The sequence below is a fragment of the Sardina pilchardus genome, chromosome 15, assembly GCF_963854185.1.
Source record: "Sardina pilchardus chromosome 15, fSarPil1.1, whole genome shotgun sequence".
In the NCBI taxonomy this organism is placed as follows: Eukaryota; Metazoa; Chordata; class Actinopteri; order Clupeiformes; family Clupeidae; genus Sardina; species Sardina pilchardus.
The window spans coordinates 24,930,457-24,952,195 of record NC_085008.1 but is presented as its reverse complement, the minus strand read 5'-3'; the positions used below and the strand labels follow the sequence as shown (position 1 = coordinate 24,952,195).

General features: G+C 42.8%; 1 protein-coding gene across 1 annotated transcript; it reads right to left on the bottom strand.

Annotated features, from left to right (window-relative positions):
• Window positions 1–313: 313 nt before the first annotated feature.
• On the bottom strand, window positions 314–21,410 carry dsg2.1 (desmoglein 2, tandem duplicate 1). Its single transcript, XM_062555312.1, has 15 exons — window positions 21,217–21,410; window positions 17,292–17,372; window positions 16,547–16,705; window positions 16,016–16,157; window positions 14,867–15,030; window positions 14,449–14,583; window positions 13,368–13,550; window positions 12,676–12,790; window positions 12,240–12,576; window positions 10,227–10,369; window positions 7,328–7,549; window positions 5,770–6,012; window positions 5,188–5,318; window positions 2,682–2,987; window positions 314–2,300 (listed from the first exon to the last, which is right to left on the bottom strand). The coding sequence occupies exons 1-15, from the start codon at window positions 21,298–21,300 to the stop codon at window positions 1,068–1,070; spliced, it is 3,678 nt and encodes a 1,225-aa protein (XP_062411296.1). The 5' UTR covers window positions 21,301–21,410; the 3' UTR covers window positions 314–1,067.
• Window positions 21,411–21,739: the final 329 nt, after the last annotated feature.

The following is a 21,739-nucleotide window of genomic DNA, read 5'->3' as shown; positions in this document are numbered from 1 at the left end:
TAGCTGTTTAAATTGCAATGCAGCATGAAAGATTAGCGTGGCAGCTCTTTCAACTGCATAAAGGGGTCAGATTGGGGAAGGAACAGGTTCATTATGTGTGAGGGTGTAACATTACATGGTGTCATGTCTCATCTAGTTCTGTGGAAAAGCCTCAAAGGCAAACATAGGCTACTATCATTCTGCATGATATATCATATTTTGAGCCCAATTAAAGGCTTAAAAAGCAATTTCCTTTGATGTACTGTAGCAAAGCTACCCCTAAAGGCTATGTTACACTCAATATCTTCAACAAACACAGAACCATTTCTCTAGACACCAAACAAAAACAACATTTTATTCCAATCCACTGGTTGACATTTGATGTGACTACATAAGTCATTTTAATTTCCAGGACCAAGAAAACTGTCGTCAGATGAAAACAATACCTTTAAAGACAAAAATACATTGTACATCAAAATACTTAATAGTGCATAACAAAAAAAAATGAAAGAAAAAATTATTATGGTGACAGTGGAACTAAGTCGGAACCAAAGTAAACTTCGAAAACCCACATACATACAGTACAGTATGGCAGAACATAAACCAACAAAAGCCCTTAATTGAACATACACAAAAATATTGACCTGTGCAAAGTAAACACATTCCTGTTGACTCCCATTGTACACCCAAACAAGGTGAGAGCGAGTTTAAAGACATTTTTGGCCCATTTCAGGCCTGTAGAAAAAAGGTAAGTTTGTTTTATTGTGTGTAGATGGATGAGTCACGAAGCTTCTGCAGCCCTCTGGGTCTAAACAGACCAAAACAGTAAGGTCTCAGATATTATTGTCCTATTTATGAACCCTATTTTCTATAATAATTAGGGATGTGGCTATGCAATGCAATGATTTGTTCATTTCATTGCCATTGGCATTTAAATTTATTTTGCCATGAAGGTGCGTTTTACATTTATAAAACTACTTTGTATAAAGATGTATGTTACACACTGATTTATTGCATCAAAATTTGGCTTGTTGAATTTAAAAAAATTCAAATCTTGCCAGAGATTTTTATGAAAAATCTCTTGCAGCTTATAGCTGCTGTTTTGTGCTACTCTGATCAGTGACCAATTTCCTCTCCTGGACGACAACTTTGCGCGAAGGCAGCAGTGAAGATGCTCCGTGCAACCCTCCGGTCTCGTTCACTGACGTTGTGCTGGTGGTCACGACATTGCGCACGCCCTTGCTGACTCCTGACCCTTGACCTGATTGTTCAACGAACATCACCTGAGAGCCCCCCATGCTCCCTCTCGAGAGAGTTGATCCATGTAATATCTGCCCTCCCTGTAATATCTGCCCTCCCTGTAAGATTTGCCCCCCTTGTTGCCCCCCATCCAGCAGCACCATTTGGGAGCCGGAGAGACTGGATGTTTGCAGGAGGCCAGAGGTCAGTGCAGTGCCCCCTGTACCTCCGCTTCGCTCCAGCAGCACCAGGTTCTCCCCTCGTCCCAGGTCAGTCTGCACGTGGCCTGAGCCCTGGAGGATCACCCCCTGACCGCTCTGAACATGGCCTCCCTGCTGAAGCACGAAACCCTGACCACCCTGAACGTGCCCACCCTGCTGCAACACCAAACCCTGACCACCCTGAACATGGCCTCCCTGCTGCAACACCAAACCCTGACCACCCTGAACATGCCCACCCTGCTGCAACACCAAACCCTGACCACCCTGGGCCATCACCAGCCCCTGGGCCCCCTGCACCAGGCCTCCCCCCTGCAGCAGCACCCCCTCTGTGGCCGCCTGGCTCCCGTTGACCAGGATCATTCCCTGACCCAGACCCACTTGGGGCCTCTCAGCCAGCAGCACTGTGCTCTGGACCTGCTGCGGCTCCACCACGTAGTACAGGGGCTGCTGCTGCACCAGCACAGTCTGGGTCGGCATGGCAACAGTCTCGTGCAGGTGCATGCTGGGAAGTGGGGCGGGAAGCTGCTGCTCAACACTGGTGACGGTCCTCTCCACCCGGGTGGATGACGCCATGTCGTTCGTAACCCCCATGTTGACGGAGCCAAAGTCAACCGCTGAGGAGACGGCTGCAGACTGGGGTGGAGGAGCGGAGATGGTGGCCACGGTGTCGGCCTTGGAGCCTCCGCAGACAGATGCCAGGGTGTTGAACTTTGGCCCCAGGTCGTCAAGGAAGCCGAGGTCAAGGTCGGACTCGAGGAGGCTGCAGCAGCCCACAGAGCCAGCAGGAGATCCCTGCCCCTCGTAGTCGTACACCAGCAGATTGTCCTTCTGAGCGCCACCCAGTGCCACACAGTCTGATTTCTGCAATACACACACATGAGCAGACATTCATTTATTAACAGCATTAGTATCCAGTGAGGTACACAAAGTTCCAACACATTAGAGATGTTTAATAGTCTGCATGATTGCTCACTGACGACAACAATGAGAAACAACAGGTGAGAAACAAAAGTCTGAAAACGACCTAGCTCAAAAAGTTACGCACAGGCATAATCTAACTTTTTTGAGCAATGTTGCTGGGCCACCACATAGCCAGGGGTTGATTGAATAATCATGATGGATGTGCATATATCAAATTTCAAGAGAAACAAAACAAGAGACAGACAACCAGACAGGAATGTGAGATGGTTAAAAAAAAAAAAACACCACAGGAATGAGAGAAGCTTGTCATCGCATGCCAACCTGGGCGTAGTAGTCTGCCAAGAAGGCATCAGGAAGTGCCAGCTGGTCGTAGGCGCCACCTCCCTCTCGGTACTCGGACATGAAGCCGCTGGCCCGGCCTCCCCCGGCCGCGCTCCTCATCGTCTGGTCCATGTAGCTCATCTCCATGTTGGACTCGTAGAAGCCGCCACCCATGGTGGACCTGGAGTTCAAGAGGGCAGCGGAGGCTCCGCCAAGAGCAGGACCGGCCATGGCTACGCCCCCCTTGCTGGCCGCCAGCATCATGCCGCCCGCGTCCACTGCTGCGGCTGCCATGAGGGGAACCTCCTGAGAGAGATGGGCGAGAGACAGAATGAGAGAAAAGAACGACAAAAACAACAAAAACAAATTGACCATGGTAAATGGCATTATTTTAGGACATACAAGAGACAGAATGAAAGAAAAGAACGGAAAAAAACAACAAAAACAAATTGACCATTATGGTAAACAGCATTATTTTAGGACATACAAGGACAAGGTACTGTCAGGCAAATGACCCCACTTGGTGGGCATCTTGGTAATGCACTTTGGCCAGCTATCAGGCAGCTAGCTTCCTATTCAAGTGAATGGGGAGGTACAGTATACAGGAAGGAGCTGGATATGTGTAGACCACTGCCATATTGGTATTATGAACTAACTCTGTACATGCAGGCACACACACTGCAATGAGTAGCAAAGTAAACAATGTTTACCCATGTGATTTTTTACAAATATATCCATATTTGTGTCAATAAAGTGTATTTAAAATTAATTGAACTGGAAACGAGGAGCAAAGAGGTAGAGGGCGAGAGAGAGATAGCGTATTCAATAACCCAGCTAAGAGAGTAGCAGTAATTTTGCTGGCAAAAACCAGCGGCAACAGGCCTGTGAAGCTAGTCACTGATGACTCAATGAATTGGCATGGATCAATTATGCAAATAATCCATGGGGGCACAATAAACCAAGGTATGGGTGTGATTTGATTTACAGAGCTATCAATCTCAATCTCAATTAGTGAAGACACACCCAGGACCTGTTTACCTGAAGCTTACTCATAATCAAATGTTATGTAACAGATGTGAACTTAAGAGTAAGGAGACAAATAGTCAAGCTCTCACATGACTAAGTGAGTAATTCAGAGTGAAACTGATGACCCAAAGGTTTAGGTTTGTGAAAATGAAATAGTCTATGTTCTTAAATTAATTTAAAGTCAAATCAAACTAATGGATCTCTTTGTTGGAGTATGGTCTTGTACAGCAGTGTGCTAACCCTTCAGTAGAAGATTCTGTTCCACAAGACCAAACACAGACAGTAGCGCCATTATTCTGGCCGTGACTAATAAGAATGCTAATGTTGAAACTTCTGTCTGTTTCATCAATCTATTTAACTGTTGTGTGTTGGAGAAACCTAGATGTAGGGATGAACTGGTGTGTGTGTGAGAGAGAAGCCCGAGATGCATTCAAATTGGGCAAACAGTGGCGCACGTTCGTGGCAAGTACACCTTGCCACGAACGTTGTACACCAGTACACCTTGAATGATTTGGTGCTAACATTCCATTCTAACTCTAAATTGCATAGTACTTTCGCCAAACTCATGTCCAGTTCAACTGTACTGTATGTTCGCAGAGAACTAACCCTCAGCAACAGGCCTGTGAAGCTAGTCACTGATGACTCAATGAATTAGCATGGATCAATTATGCAAATAATCCATGGGGGCACAATAAACCAAGGTATGGGTGTGATTTGATTTACAGAGCTATCAATCTCAATCTCAATTAGTGAAGACACACCCAGGACCTGTTTACCTGAAGCTTACTCATAATCAAATGTTATGTAACAGATGTGAACTTAAGAGTAAGGAGACAAATAGTCAAGCTCTCACATGACTAAGTGAGTAATTCAGAGTGAAACTGATGACCCAAAGGTTTAGGTTTGTGAAAATGAAATAGTCTATGTTCTTAAATTAATTTAAAGTCAAATCAAACTAATGGATCTCTTTGTTGGAGTATGGTCTTGTACAGCAGTGTGCTAACCCTTCAGTAGAAGATTCTGTTCCACAAGACCAAACACAGACAGTAGCGCCATTATTCTGGCCGTGACTAATAAGAATGCTGATGTTGAAACTTCTGTCTGTTTCATCAATCTATTTAACTGTTGTGTGTTGGAGAAACCTAGATGTAGGGATGAACTGGTGTGTGTGTGAGAGAGAAGCCCGAGATGCATTCAAATTGGGCAAACAGTGGCGCACGTTCGTGGCAAGTACACCTTGCCACGAACGTTGTACACCAGTACACCTTGAATGATTTGGTGCTAACATTCCATTCTAACTCTAAATTGCATAGTACTTTCGCCAAACTCATGTCCAGTTCAACTGTACTGTATGTTCGCAGAGAACTAACCCTCAGACTGTTTGCGATCGCCTACAGTATGTTTGCGGATTTCAGTGCACCTCTGCTGTGGGGATGAACTGGTGTGTGTGAGACAGAAACTTGGGCTTTGAAATGGTTACCTTGTCCTCCCCCTGACCTTCCGTGTGGTAAGAGATCAGGTGCTCCTTTGCACCAAAGGGGATTTCTGCGAAACCTGCTCCACCCATTCCTGCTGCACCACACTGGCAAAACAGCAACAGCAGTGGAATTACTGAGAAAGAGAGAGAGAGAGAGAGAGAGACTTAATGACTTAATGCTTGCACAGTGTGGTTGATGGTGGTTGACCTTTACTTAATTACCTCTTTAATCTGACAACCAACGGTAGAAGGGATCACTTAGTAAGAGGAATCCAGAAAAACGAGAGATGAGACAGAATAGGTTGGAATAAGGAAGAAGTGAACAGACTGTGAGTGTGTGTGTGTGTGTGTGTGTGTGTGTGTGTGTGTGTGTGTGTGTCTGTGTCTGTCTGTCTGTGTGTGTGGGTTAGAGAGACAGAGAGAGAGATGTTGGTCTGTGTATGTCTCTGTGTGTGTGTGTGTGTGTGTGAGAGAGAGAGACACGGACAGAAAGTGAGCGAGACAGGCAGAAAGAGAGATAGTGTGTATGTGAGAGAGAGAGAGAGAGAGAGAGAGAAAAAGAGTGAAAGAGGAAGAATGACTCACGCAGGAGGAGGAGTGCGCCCAGGAAGCCCAGGCCAATGGCCGCAGGGCCGAGGCTACTCCCAGGCTTCCCGTCAGGCCCCAACCCGCGTCGACTGCAGGTGCCCGTGTCATCACACGTGCACACCGACACCTCCAGCTCCTGCAGGTCTGGGCAGGCCAGGCCCTGCTGGTCCTCGATTGCGAAAGTCACCTTGTTCCGTCCTGGCCACAGAGGCTCATGGGTACGCAAGAGGGCCGTGGTGTCTGTACACAAAAGCAACCAACAAAAAAGATGTAACACATTATGTGCTTCACAAAATGTTTACTAAATACTTATAGAACTATACCAGGAAATTACTGTAGGGCTTAGACCAGTAAGCCTATAGCTAGCCTGGGTTATTGTATAATATAGAAAAAGAAGGGTGTGTATCCTCTTTTCTAACTTTGGGACAAATAAGCTTCTTTCAATAGTTTACGTGTTCCTTTAAATCTCTTGTGTGGGATTGTGTTATGCATCACCTGTCCTGCCCAGGGACTTTTTTACTTTCCCAATATGGTCTCTGGGCATTTACAACCACTATTTCTCCAAAACTGTTCCTATGTGTTCTCGAGAAAAGGACCGCTTTACGAAAATGGGTTTGAAAATGTAGAATATGCGTGTCATTGTAGCCTGGCTATCACCAGACTAAGTTAAATCTTTTAAGATTGAACATTAGTCTGGGGAGTCTGCGCTGTGTTTCTACTGCACAAGAGGCAAGATCAGTGGGCATAGTTCAAACGACTGTAGGCATTTGGATAGTCCTTCAACCAGTCAGACCAACGGTCCGGGTGTGCCTGGTGGATAAGTTAGTTTGTCATTGGTTTCAGCAAACATGGCAGGAAGCAGACTCGAGGAGAGATTAATGTGCAGGTTTCCAGCCTGAGCTGCAGGGCGAAATCCAAATCGCCAGCAGATCGGGCTGGGTTTTCCCAGTGTAGTGTCATTGGTGAGGACAGGCTACAATACCCTGCATGTACAGTAAATAAGCCAGCTGAGCAACTGGATTAATCACAAAATGACGGTGGTTCAAGTTACACCCATTTTCACCTTCATTATTCTTTGTGTCACCACTGTGTCTCCAGTTGCCACATTCCACACAGTACTGGTGGTGGAAGCAGCTGACAATTGATTGTGATGATTATGATGATTATTTTTGCACAACAATTATGTCTGCTCTGCTGAGCCAAACATTCTCTGCTGAGCCAAACGTTCCGCTTTGATGTTCTGTAAGGCGTGGCTAAGGTAGATCGAATGATAGATAGACACTATATTGATCCCCAAGGGGGTATTCAAGAATTATATGACAGAGCATGCAATAAATCAACATCAACATGTTCCAACCATTTAATCAACATCAACATGTTCCAACCATTTTGGCCTGCTGAAGTGTTTTTTTTTTCACACTGTGCCAGGCTGCCAGGCATGCGCTGTTATTTAGACAATCATATTAACCCTTTAGAGATGGTTTTATTTCCACAAATGTAAATGTGTGTTTGTGTTAAAATATGCACTGCTGAGGGAGGCGGCTAAACGACTGACCGTTGAAGTGCTCCACACTCCACTTGCCCTCCGTGCCCTCAGGGACGAGGATGAACCTGAAGGGGGCGCCATTGGGCTTGACGTCAGGGTCCACTGCTGTGACGTAGACCACTTCCTCCGCTGTGCACATGGTGGTCAGATGGGAGATCAATTCAGGGCAATGGTCATTGAAGTCCTCCACTTGGATGGCAATGGTGCCTGTGGCCGTCTTGGAGGGCATGTCTGCAGAGAAGGAGGATGCGGGAGAGTTTAGTTTACAGCTTAGCGCAGCTAAACAGTTACTGTATGTGTTTGTCCCTCGCTGTTCCTTCTTAATGTATGTGTATACATGCTTTTATCTGATTACATTTATTAATTTAACAGACACTTATATTCCAAAGTGACTTACACATGCCGTTTACATTACAACATATTCCACGGAGTATGCTGTGAATATGCTCAAGGGCACAAGAGTGGAGGCCGGGCTTCACAGGCTACGGCATGCTAGTCCAGTTCATCAACCACTACGCTACCATCACAATTAGAAATATATTTCACTTCCCTTATCAAAGTCCCATAGGATTCCAATCAGATTCTGGAATCAAAATCCTATAGGATTTCAACAGCAAAAATCCCAAATCTGATGTGACTTGGAATCCGATTGGAATCCGATTGGAATCATACTGGACTTTTTGATATGGGTTCCTTCCTTACTAAACAACAGTTCACACTTGAAATGCAGAAGTGTGATTTGTAATTTGACAGTGAATATCATCTAATTTGAGTTCCTGTGAAGATGTTCAAACTCCTGTGAATGGACTATACTACGCATAGTATCACTTTCATGTTCACTCCTACACTATCCTCTTTATACCCAGCATGTCTTTCTTCAACCCAACACATGTGTAAATCTTTCAGCATTGTTAAATACTTCTTCACTAGGTACTGCATAGCACCCTGGTGGTGCTGGCTCACTTCCAGGAAGTGTGTGGCACAAAAGTTTCCAGGATTAGTTGCAGCAGAGACGGTTGAAAAAGCTTCTTAAGGATCTTTGGTTGCAGGTTGGGTTCACGTGTACTTTTGCCTTCACTTCCTCAAACATAAACATGCTACTCCCTCTAGTGGCACAAAAAGTCAATTCCACCAACATTCTGTAGTTGAGCTTGGACTGCTTGTTCTCAAGTACCGTAAGTAAAAAAGCTGACAGTGGTAAATATATGCTGCTATTGCCCCCTCTAGTGGCAAAAAAGACTCATTTTCATGAGTGTTACACAGTTGTGAATGAGTCTATTTACAACATATAATCGTATCGTCAATCAGTACCATTCAAGGGGAATATGTTTCACAGTGATTTTCAACAGAATTATAAAATATGTGATAGCATTGCATTTGGGATAGCTTTTTGTGTTTTATCAGCCGATTTATGTCTATGGAGAAATATCTTACTGCTTAATGGGCTAAAACATTTAAGTAATACTGTATCCCCAAAAAACGTCCACTGCTGATTAGGTATGGTACAATAAATCAGTATTTTTTTGTTTGCCAATTTTTCTGAAATTGTATGCATTAGTAGGCCTATGTAAATTATCCATTATCTAATAAAATATGCAATAATTGGCATACGTTTTAAGTACAGAAACCTGAACACTGGATAAGGTCAGGCTCAAAAATCTTCTTTTTGTTTTTCATTTGGACATATAATAGTGGGTGTTTTGAATCTGGGTATTTCTAATTGATCAAAATACTACCAACAGTCATTAGAGAAAACCTATTATCGCCATATTCACAACTCGGAACACGAAATCTCCCTTTCAATTGTACTTACAATCACAAAAGTTTCCAGAATATACTCCTGTATGCTGGAGGATTTTACAGAGGTTGTTCATATGTGAGTTGTGCCTTACAGTATGTGAAGTAAATAAAAGTTATGGAGTATGTCATGGCGTTTTTTTTTGCAAATGTATGAACACATTCTCAGCATTTCAGAAATTTCAGAAATAACATTTCACTCAAACATGACACCAAAATGAATAACAAAAAGACAAATTTTGAACTTGGCTTTATCCAAGGATTTCTGTACTTGAAATGTATGCACATTATTGCATGTTCCATTAGATAATGGTTCATTTACATGCATACTCTCTATGCATACTATTTCAGAAAACTACTGAAATATATATATATATATACTGTATATATTGACATAATGTAAATCATCACCTGTTGTTTTTGTGGAAATATCTATTAGTTCATATTTTTAGCCTATTCACCTTCAATACTATATCCCCTCATAAGTGTATAACAGACAAAAATATGCTGATAACACACAACAAGCTACAAGTAATGCATTGATATCACTTATTCCACCATAGACTTATTAAGTCTATGGTGGAATACTTTGCCAAAATTCACTACGAGACATATTCCCCTCAGATGGTACCGACCGACCTCTCTGGCTCAAGGACTAGTGGAGGCGGCAAGGAATTTTGAGTTCAGCATTCCAGGCAGAGTCCTGATTCTGCTTTATCGGAATTCTGGCAGTTTTATTTCTGAGCTGTGGCTCTGTCTTATCTCTCGTTTACACTCAGCTCAGTCATTAAGGCTGGCTCCCAGACTCAGAGCATGGTTCATGTGGGCTGCACTCTCTTATATATCCAATTAGTTTACCCTGATAAAACGGCACACTGAATATTTGAAGCATGAACCCAATGTGATGTTGGCTACCTTACAATACAGACACACACACACACACACAAACACACACAGACTATGACATAAGACAGTGAAACGAGAGAAAGCACTCTGCCACACCCTAAATAGCTGTGTGTGCTGTTGATGTGTCAACATGTCACATGGGCATGAGCATGTACATGTGTGTGAGTGTGTGTGTGTGTGTACAGTATGTATGTGAGGAGCATACCTTGGGTCAGACAGAGGACTTCTGCCAGGTAGGTGCCGTTCTTCAGGTACGGCGACTCTCTGTCTGGCAGCTTGTTGAGTTTGATCTCCGCTGTGTCAGGGTCGATGGTGAACCAGTTATCGGGGTCATTTCCTTTTAAATACCTAAGGTGGACAGACAGCATGCCAATCAGACAACCAAACTCAGCTAATCCACTGATTGAAGAAATGCTGATATTAAAGGAACACTTCACCGTTTTTTTCCTATTAAACTACGTTATTCCCTTAACTAAGACGAGTTGATACATGGAGGTGTTTGGTCGTCTCTAACTTCATCTCTGTTTGGATCCTAATAAATGAACTGGGCTAGCTAAGTGCTATCAAAGTAACGTCGCATGCCAGAGCCAGTGAGTGCACGCATTGAAATGTGAGAGGTATGTATCAACTCGTCTTAGTTAAGAGAATAACGCAGTTTAAAATGAAAAAACGGTGATGTGTTCCTTTAAAGGAGAATTCCGGTGTGAAATTGAGCTTAACTGTACCGAAACATGTGAAGGTGTACTCACACATGTTTTAGACGCACCTTTGCTCACCCCCAGCATTCCGAACTCCTCCGTTTTCAGCCTAGCTTGCAGTAGGCTTGAATCTATTAGATTGGGCACTACGTAGCCTATGCAGCTAAATCGGTATTTTTAAACCATTAAAAAGGTTCCAAGTAACTCCACACTGCATTGGTAGACTTCTGAGGGTCCTGACATTTAAAACGAGATACTGAGAACTTTGGAAATGCACAGGAAGTTTATTAAAAAAAAAGACTGTTTACAAGCAGTGCCTTCATAGAATCTCTCCGCTGGGCGCCATCTTGGAATCAAGTCGCGATAAGCCGACTGACGAGCACGAATGAACAGGAAGGACAGGGGAACATATTGCTAAAGTAATTCCATAGGAAATATATAGTTATACTGTCTACATGAGCATGATGAGTAACAAAGCTCAAAATGTTTGCAATATGTCCCCCTGTCTTTCCTGTTCGTTTGTGCTCCTCAGTCGACTTATCGCGACTTCACCACAAGATGGCGCCCAGCGGAGAGATTCTATGAAAGTACTGCTTGAATAAACAGTCTTTTTTAATAAACTTCCTGTGCACTTCCAAAGTTCTAAGTATCTCGTTTTAAATGTCAGGACCCTCAGAAGTCAACCAATGCAGTGTGGAGTTACTTGGAACCTTTTTAATGGTTTAAAAATAGCGATTTAGCTGCATAGGCTATGTGATGCCCAATCTAATAGATTCAAGCCTACTGCAAGCTAGGCTGAAAACGGAGGAGTTCGGAATGCTGGGGGTGACCAAAGGTGCGTCTAAAACACGTGTGAGTACACCTTAACATGTTTCGGTACAGTTAAGCTCAATTTCACACCGGAATTCTCCTTTAACACTGATGCGGAGAGAGAATTAAGAAGGGCTATGAAGAGTCCACTCCCTTGAACATGTTAAAGCATTTCCAAAAATGCTGATGTTAGTGGAACAGATATATTTTGGATCATTGAAAGGAGAAATCCAGCAATTTTTCATACTGAACTCTGTTTCTCAAGGTACTAAGGTTTGTAAAAAAAAAAAAAAAACGTTTTTTTACAGCTGGAGTTGCTGTAGCCACCAGCTCATGAACCTGCCCCAGAGTGTAGCACTGTAGCTGTCTAATAGCTCTGATGCTGCAGCAACTCAAGATTTCGTCTTTTGTACCAACAGAACTCGGTGACCTTGAGGAATAGAAAGCTATGTGAAAACACGCTGGATGTCTCCTTTAAGGCCCATGGCACAAGGCAAAGATAGCCTTCCTCCCATAGGACTCATACACAGGCAGAAGTAGACTTCAGGCAGACATACCAGACTCTCTCCCTTGCACTAATGGTGATCATTAAGGGGATTGTATTTTAATGAGGAATTTGGCCTTCAAAGGCAATGCTTAGTGATAGCAGATCTATATGGGACCACACACATAAACAAAACACACACACACACACACACACACACACTGACCTGACATTCTCCGCTGGCAGTCCCGTGTCTTCATCCACAGCAGGGTATGTGGCAATTACATCCTGGATGTTGACTGTCCCATCCTCTGAGATGGGAATGGCCTTAATCTTGGGGTCAAACTTCGGCCCCTCGGGTTGGTTCAGCACATTGATCTTCAGAGGGTATGTTTTGCCAGTCCAGGTCACTGGAGTCCACGTGGTTTCACCACCAGTACCGGTTCCAGGCCCACCTCCACCTCCTCCTGTTCCACCTCCGGGCCCACCTCCACCTCCTCCTGTTCCACCTCCTCCTGTTCCACCTCCTCCTGTTCCACCTCCAGTCCCACCTCCACCTCCCCCTGTTCCACCTCCAGTTCCACCTGCACCGCCGCCTCCACTGCCGCCTCCACCTCCACCTCCACCGCCGCCTCCACCTCCTCCTCCTCCTCCTCCTCCACCTCCTCCGAGGTCTATGGTTGCTGAACTTCCTCCATCCACACTCTTGTGGTATGGTGCTTTGTTCCTCACCCCGACTCCTAGTTTCAGGTCTTTCACATCCTCATAGTCGACTTCCTACACACACAACATGGTGGAAGACAATCTATCAGACACTATTGTAAAGGCAACCTTTTGAGCAATGTTTCCCTGCAAAACAGGAGAAATCTTCAGCAGGCAACTTGTTGCAGTCATCCTAACAAAACATAGGATGTGGAAACAAGTCCTGATTTTGACTGGCAACTCTGTTCAAAACACTGGCCTATGTAACATGACTTCAAACACTCATAGTGAAATAAGCTAGTTGTTCATATTTACAGCACATTTGGTACTCATTTAGAATACAGTATGTGCTTATCTTTAACAGTGCAGCACAGACAAGACACTTTCATCAGAATAGTTTTCCCCAGCCATAAAGCTGCTCTACCCCTTGATTTACAGGAAACAGACAAGCAAGGTGTTTGTTCTCACATCATGACTGGCTAGAAACAAGTAGAGCATGCTTAGGTGCTATGGTAAGGTTTGGGGGTAGTTTAGTGTAGTGGATAAGGAGCTGGGCTAGATACCGCCCTGAGCAAGACACTTATAATTGACACATGTAAGTGGCTTTGGATAAAAGCATTACTGAAATGAATAAGCAAGATGTAACACTCACTTTATTTAGCATCAGGATGCCCTCCTTGGTGTTGGGGTCCTGTACCAAGCTGAAGAGGCCCTTCTCATTGCCTGTGACAATGACATACTCCACCTCCCGGTTCACAGCGTCAACGTCCAGGTCCTCAGCCTTAATCCGCATCACCTCCACATTCTTGGTGTTCTCTTCAATATTGCCCTCATACTGCAGAACACAGACACGGTCAGTACTATATAGACACTCTTCACACACACACACACACACACACACACACACACACACATACGCACACACGCACACACGCACACACACACACACACACACACACACACACACACACACACACACACACACACACACACACACACACATACAGTGCAGTATATTTACCAAATAGACGTTATGGAATAGATAAATGGAAGGCCTTTCTATCTACTAACTAGCATACCTTAGGTCAACACAATGCAATCTACTTTGTGAAACTAAGCTTAAGGGATAAACCCCTTGAGATGGGCCATCTCATTTTTGAGGGGGTCTTACAGTATGTAGACACACACAAAGAAAAACGATACAGTATACAAGACAAGTCACAGATACACTCATGCATATTGAGAGTAAAATATGAAAATATATGGTTGGCTTTGGCAATGTGTTGTTTTGAACAACAGTGACAGAGTAGCTCAATATTGGTCTAAAAATAACCATATTATGCCAGCATATCATATGAATACTTAAACTATTCTAGCAAACATGTTCTCGCTGTCCCTCTTTCTTTCTCTCTGTCTGTCTTTTCAACAACTGAAAATTCCTGAGACAGTATACACAATTATGTTAACACGTGTTGAGTGCGCAGTGGCTCATGATTGGCTTAGAGGGTGAAAGTATGGCAGAAACTCAAGCTGCTGTACTGCAATAGGACACTCTGTAACCCAAAGAGATCAGCTGATCTAACCAGTTACCTTGCTTCTAACAAAATAACAAATGCCATTTTGAGCCTTACTTTCAGTGTAACAAGAACTATACAATACATCTTAGCGCAGGTATTATTTTAATGACTGAATCCTTGTGTCTACATTTTGGCATGTGGTTTGTTTTTCTTTACCGCTTCTTGTACCAGGGTTGGCACGTTGTCATTAGCGTCGATGAGATTCACTATGACCGTCCCCGTGCCAGTGTTACCTCCTGGGGCTCCGTAGAGATCAGCGCCCTCTATAGTCAGAGTGTAGGAAGAGGTCGTCTGAGAGGGGAAACAGAGGAAAGTGTTGGTACTGGGCAGTCTCACTGAGCAAATACTTTTATGCAAATGCTCTCTGTTTGCATGTGTGCCGTCAGGGAAAGAAAGCAATGGATTTGCCGTTTGCGCCTGCACTAACAATGTACTGAATGACAGCACGAGCCAATTTGTGACTATGTGAAGTTATTTTTTCTTTAGTCTTTTGCCATATATTTCCTGCGTGTATGTGTCTGTGCTTGTGTGTGTGTGTGTGTGTGTGTGTGTGTAAGGGGTGTAGTAGGCCAACCTCTCTGTCCAGATCAGGCTCTTTGACACGCAGCTCTCCATCCGAAGTGATCGAGAACATCATTTTCCCTGGAGGCTCCTGCTTGGTCAGGGTGTACCTGATCTTAGAGTTGAGGTTCCCCTGCTCGTCTGAGTCTATGGCCCTAATCTGCATGATGGACATACCTGTGGCGGGAGCAGGACGAGCAAGGTATCACAAACAATACCAACCAAACTGACCTCACTGACCCATCATTTCCCCATCATTGACCTACAATTATCCCACACACTGTCCATTATGCACGTATACATTTAGTTAGAATTCACAACGTTTCGGTCATGGACCTTCCTCAGGTGAATTTACCTTCATGACCGAAACGTTGTGAATTCTAAATAAATGTATGCATGCGTAAATGGACAGTGTGCGGGATTCTCTTTTACAAGTTTAGCTGGGTAACCTATTCCGATGCAACTGTCCCCACAAAAGAGGTGTGCAAAAGCGTTTTGTAAACTGACCTATAATTATCACAATTCGTTCAACAAATCCTTTAAATTAATCAGCATATATGCTGTATATACACACACATACATACTGTACATACATACATGCAGTACATACATACATACATATACTGTATATTATGTGTGCAGCTGCATCCAGTTTATATTTGAATAGATATACAGCATATAGCATAGCATACAGTCATTTCCTGTGTATTAGCCGCATTGTGCTAAGTCGCAGGACAGTGTTCTATGCAAGTTACAGTAAAAGAAGCCAAACCATAGTACCATATCAACTGCCCCCATGTATTAACCTCATAGCCAAAGAAATTCAGCAAAATCAATGTATAAGCCGCGGCTAATAGTTGGGAAATGACGATAGTGAATAACTCTGGTGGGAGGGTGCTGCCACAGATCCTTCATTACTGACAAGATAGAGCAACATAATGCATCTCTATGGAAGCAAAATTCGAACAGTTCCTGTCTGCTTAAAGAGGCGTGTCGCAAAGTCATCATAGTGGGATATCGATCGGCAAGCAGCTCAGTTCGAATCTTTCTAGGTCTGCTTAAAGGGGGATTTCGCCCCCCTCCCCTTTGCAAAAACAGAACGCGGAAATGTTTGAACGTTTGCGCATCTCGCTCCGCTTTAACCCTCTCTGGTGCTGCTCACCTCTGGGACTGAGCTCCTCCACAGATGCGGGCGGCATGGTGGAAAACACAGGGCCATTGTCATTGATATCCTGCACCTTAATCTTGAGCTTTAGGTTGCTTTCTGCGATTTCGCCATCCGTAAAGTAAGCTATTCCAGTGAGCTAGAGGAACAAGCATAATCAGTTTTTACTGTCTGATCGCGTAAAAGGACATGCACAAACACGGCATATTGTTATATACTATGCCATGCCGTCCTTGCATAACACAGTACAACACAGAGGGATTTTTTTTTTTAGATTTAGTCATTTAGGCCATGTAAAAAAGTTTTATGGGTTAGGGTTAGGGTTAGGGTTACCCTTTTTTTTTTTTTTTGAATAAGTTTACATGAAGACTCTGTAATACATATGCACGGCCAGTACGTGGCGCTTTGGCAGTGTAGAGGTTTCACACAAATTTATGAAGAAGAGACAATAACAACACCTGGAGACAAGCATTATCCCTACAGAAAATTAAATTACAGTGGAGAGCAAAGGCGATTTTACACACTTACATTGTACTCGTGGATGTCCTCTCGGTCCAGTATGCGGGTGACCCTGACCTTTCCAGAGGTCTTATCCACCACAAATACGTTGACGGGGTCCTGGTCAGCCCCAATGCCCTTCAGGCTATAGATGACTGGCCTGTTAACTAAACCTAAATCTGAGCGGATCTGATATAAGAAATAAACAAACAATCAATTGGGAAAACAAACATACAAATAAACAAATAAGACAAAACCAAATAGGATTTTGCGAAAGGTCTGCCTGGGGACCTCTTTCTTCGTGGTCCAAAAACAAGAGCAATAACAAGAGAATGCGCGCACATCTCAGTAGTACAGGTGCTGGACCAAAAAGAAGAAGTGAAAAGAAATTTTATAAAGGTCCGCACACTGACAGAAGCTCCCAAACGTTTATTTAGCACGTTTCGGACCAAGGTCCTGCATCTAGGTGCAACTGCAACTGCAACCTTGATGAAGGACCTTGGTCCAAAACATTGTGCTAAATAAATGTTTGGGAGCTTCTACAGTATCAGTGTGCGGACCTTTATCAATTCTTTCCTCTGTCTTTGTGGCACACATTTTATTTGTTTGGCAGGGTTTTTTTCTCAGTGGGGTGGCAAATCATTCAAACAGTGTGTGTGTGTGTGTGTGTGTGCAGAGAGAGAGAGAGAGAGAGAGAGAGAAGAGAGAGAGAGAGAGAGAGAGAGAGAGAGAGAGAGAGAGAGAGAGAGAGAGAGAGAGAGAGAGAGAGACTCACCTTGGAGATGTAGTCTTCTTTAGTGTAGTCCTTGCCCTCAATCAGCACCTTTGGGGGAATAATCCATTCAGCCACAGCCACCTGTTTCAGACCACAAGCACATACACAAAGGCACACATTAAATACTGCACATAAGACAACATTCTCACATTCTGTTATAAAGCCAAGCACTTTACAAACAGGCACAATTCACAGTATCCAGGGGCATACTGATAAGGGCAGAGTGGAGAGAATATTCACATACAGTACTTGCTGTGAAAATGTACTGACGTTCCTGTACTACTGTACACTACACACACACACACACACACACACACACACACACACACACACACTTCACAGCTACAGTCTCAGTGAGTCACTGCCTTTATAAAACATATCATTGCACACCTGACTAACATCAATGACAAACTACACGCTACAAATGCTAAATGAAGCTAACAGTAAACATATAATTCAAGTTTTTGTTTCATGTTTATTGTAAACAGGGATTATAAATGGTTTGAAGAATGAAAACGGGAAACAGTCAATATGTTTGGATGGATGTATCTGAAAATCGGAACAAACCCAATTTGTGAAAGCTATTTTCAATTCTAGATAACCGGTTAATCACGGTTTTAATCGTTCCAATGAACCTTTCTGTGAATATTATTCAAAAGTCCATAGGCTTGGAAAGTCACCTGCCCACACAGCGTTCCCCAGACCCCTTATATGATTAATACAGGACATATTTAATGAATCGGGGAGTCCCTTGCCTAATAGGCTAGGTCTACTATGAGTTGATAAAATGTACTTCATCCAGGGAGCATTTATGGGAGCGTCTTTGGAACACTGAAATGAGACTGGAAAAATAACACTTTTGCTCCGAACAAACCAAAATGAAAATAATTTGGTTTTCAGTCCCTGATTGTAAATCTATGATTAAACATGTGTACAGGATTCCACATTATTCATTAAACATCACAACACATCTACCTGAATAGCAAGCAAAAATACACACATAAATAGACTATAGACATGCACATGCATACACAAGTGCAGTGACACACAAGAACTACGATTCAATACAAGTGCTGAGGCAAACAACATTTTTTAAATATTTGGACAACATATTTTAACATTTCCACAGTGGACTCTATGCCCACACCAACTGGAATCATTCCAAACATTCCTTCTCTAAAAACAAATTAGTTAAAGTATAACAGTCTCCAAAATTTCAAGGGGGTAACAAATTGGTCCAAAACAAGGGTTATTCTCCTAACAGCAATAACGATACACAATGCAATACCAGTCAGAAAATCAACAAAATCAAAGTTATGGCCTGTGTACCATAATTTCCCCACTATTAGCCATGGCTAATACATTGATTTTGCAAACATTTCTTCAGCTGTGAGGTTAATACACAGGGGCAGTTAATATGGTACTAATGTTTTTTCTCTCTCTTTCAACTTGCATAAAACACTGTCCTGTAGCTTATACACAATGTGGCTAATACACAGGAAATTACTGTAATAAAATTGATTTCTGTAATATAATTGATATGTACTGTAAGTCTTTATGTACTATAATTGATATATGTAAGTATTGTACTATTGTACTACTAATGTACCTTGTGTTTTATTTTTGTATTGTTTACTTTTTAAACTATTCTTTGACTATTGCCACTCTATGATTTTATTGACTATAGCGGTTTGCTTTTGCTTATATAAAGCACACTGAATGACCTCTGTGTATGGAATGCGCTATATATATAAACTTGACTTGACTAAGGTACTTTGGATAAAAGTGTTTACCTAAATGAATAAAGGTAAATGTAATTATAAATATAACTATTCTTTGACTATTGCCCCTCCATGATTTTATTGGCTATAGCGGTTTGCTTTTGCTTACTGTATGTAAAGCACACTGAATGACCTCTGTGTATGTAATGCGCTATATAAATAAACTCGACTTGACTAAGTTACTTCGGATAAAAGTATTTACCTAAATGAATAAAGGTAAATGTAAATGAATGTGATCGAAAAACTCATTGATTGAATACTTGACATTTTGGTCCACAGAGTTGCTCAACCAAATCTTGGGCAAAGAACCAAGTTCAAGGCTTTGCTCATTCTGAATGGGTCTAACAATAAGAGCGGACTCCAGAAAGAATGCCTGTTGGTACCTGTTAGATATTCCAGGTAGGTTCAACAAAACAACTAAACATCAGAACTTGTCCTTCATACTGTAATGCCTCATTTGTTAAGATTATACAACCTGTTATTGCTTTGTGAAACTGTGATAGGGTTTTGTATAAGGCCATGCTACACAAGGTGTAATATTGCACATTAATATACAATATATATATATGTATATATATATATATATATATATATATATATATATATATATATATATATATATATATATATATATATATATATATATATATTGTATATTAATGTGCAATATTACACCTTGTATAAGGTATATATACTGTATATGTGTATTATACACATATACACACACACACTGTAGTGCCACAATCAAGTGACTGGGATAGTGTTCAGGAACATCCGTGCCGAATATGGCTTAAGTCCCAAGGTCAAAATGGGAAAGTGGTTGACAATGACCTAGGTAAGACCCTGTGGGACTTCAAGATACAGACTGACAAAGTGGTAATGGCAAGCCAGCAGGACATAATAGTGCAAGGCTGACAAGAGCAGAAGGGTGTGGTGATAGATTTTGCAATACCAAATGACAGTACCATCAGACAGAAAATACCAAGGACTGAAATAAGAGCTAGACAAGACGTGGAAAGTGAAGGTAACAGTGATGATTGGAACACTTCGGGCTGGCTGTGACCCCCCAAACTGAGTGTCTTCAGACAAAACATCTGAATTCTCGATCCAGAAGAGTGCAGTCAAAGCAATAACTACTGCATTGAGTCCCAAAGCCTCCCGGGCCTCTGGTAGAGGACTGAACTTCGAGGAGGAACGGCCACCCACAATATATAGCCTAAATATAATTTATGCTCATATAAGTGTCTCCTATAGGCCTAACTGTTTTTATAAGTGTCTGAGAGACTAGCTTTATCTAGATACACACAGTAGGCCCTACTTAAGTTATAAACCTTACCTATATGGTTTCAATTTCTAAACAAGCTCTCTATCTGTCATCCACTCTCTCTCTCATACACACAGACACACATACAGAGAGAGCATTGCCACAGAGAAGTCAGTATTTCCCATCAAAGTTAACAAAGGCATCTCACACACACCCCTCATGGTCCACTCTTCCACTCAGGGCACGGTAGGACAGGTTACACCTGGTTGTCATAGCAACTGAGTGCACAAAACAAACAGGCTCTGTGTAGCCTAGTCAGATCACCTGGATTAGAGACACTCCGCCTACGGGGGTGGAACTGGCCCTACCGGTGCGTGTCCGGCTCTGCTTCTGACCTCTCCCGCACCCACCGAAAAAAAAGATTAATCTGTATTTTTCCACTAAAAAAACCTATTAGGCATACCGCAATTGGCAGATTACACTAGGCCCACTGTATCAAAATCTAGTGGGTCAAACTAGAATAGCCTACCTTTTCCGCTCATAGCCTACTGTATCTCCTATCCAGATCAAGCCTTGAGGTGGCCATTTCGTTGATGGCTATGGCACGTTACCTATCATGTAGCCTACAGTAGCATCAACATTAGCTTCCCCGAAACCCAGAGGGAGTTTTCAAAGTTTCCTCGTTGATAGATAGCCTTCACGCACGTCTCCTCTGCGCAGGCTACACAGTGCTATTTAACTTGTAGGCTCCAGACTGTCTTTAGACTCGCCTGTAAGAAAACTGCTAGTTTGACATAACAACACAGCGAAAGCAGGAACAATGAAACATAGGGGCATTTTAAAAAGCAATATCAGTAACATCAGCCCATAGGCTACTTACCGACAATGTGAAAAATAGAATAACCACGGTGACGGGTGATGATGCCCGTGCCATTGCCGCGGGAAATGTCTTTTCTGAAATCATATACCAGTTCCTGTCGCTGTTCTTCTCTCTTAGTCCGTTTAATGTAAACTGATGAGACGAGACGTTCACACAGAATTAAAGGATGCTGTCAAAGTTTTGCGCACAAAGGCGTATCCAACAGCGTAGCCTACACACCCAACACACCCCTACCAGGAGCTGCCGGAATTTGCGTCACTGAAAGTTGGATAGCCAGGTGAGCGAACGAGCGAGAGACAGATGATTCTGTAACATATGAGTGAAACTGAAGGAAGCAACACCTTGACACACCCTAACTGCTTTACAGGCTACTGCTGTGTGTATATCTTGACATGTGTGTGTGTGTGTGTGTGTGTGTGTGTGTGTGTGTGTGTGTGTGTGTGCAAACATATTTTATTCCAAACTAAGGTGTGGCACAACAAATCAGATTGGCATGGAAAACTCTATCTGCAAACTTTAAAGC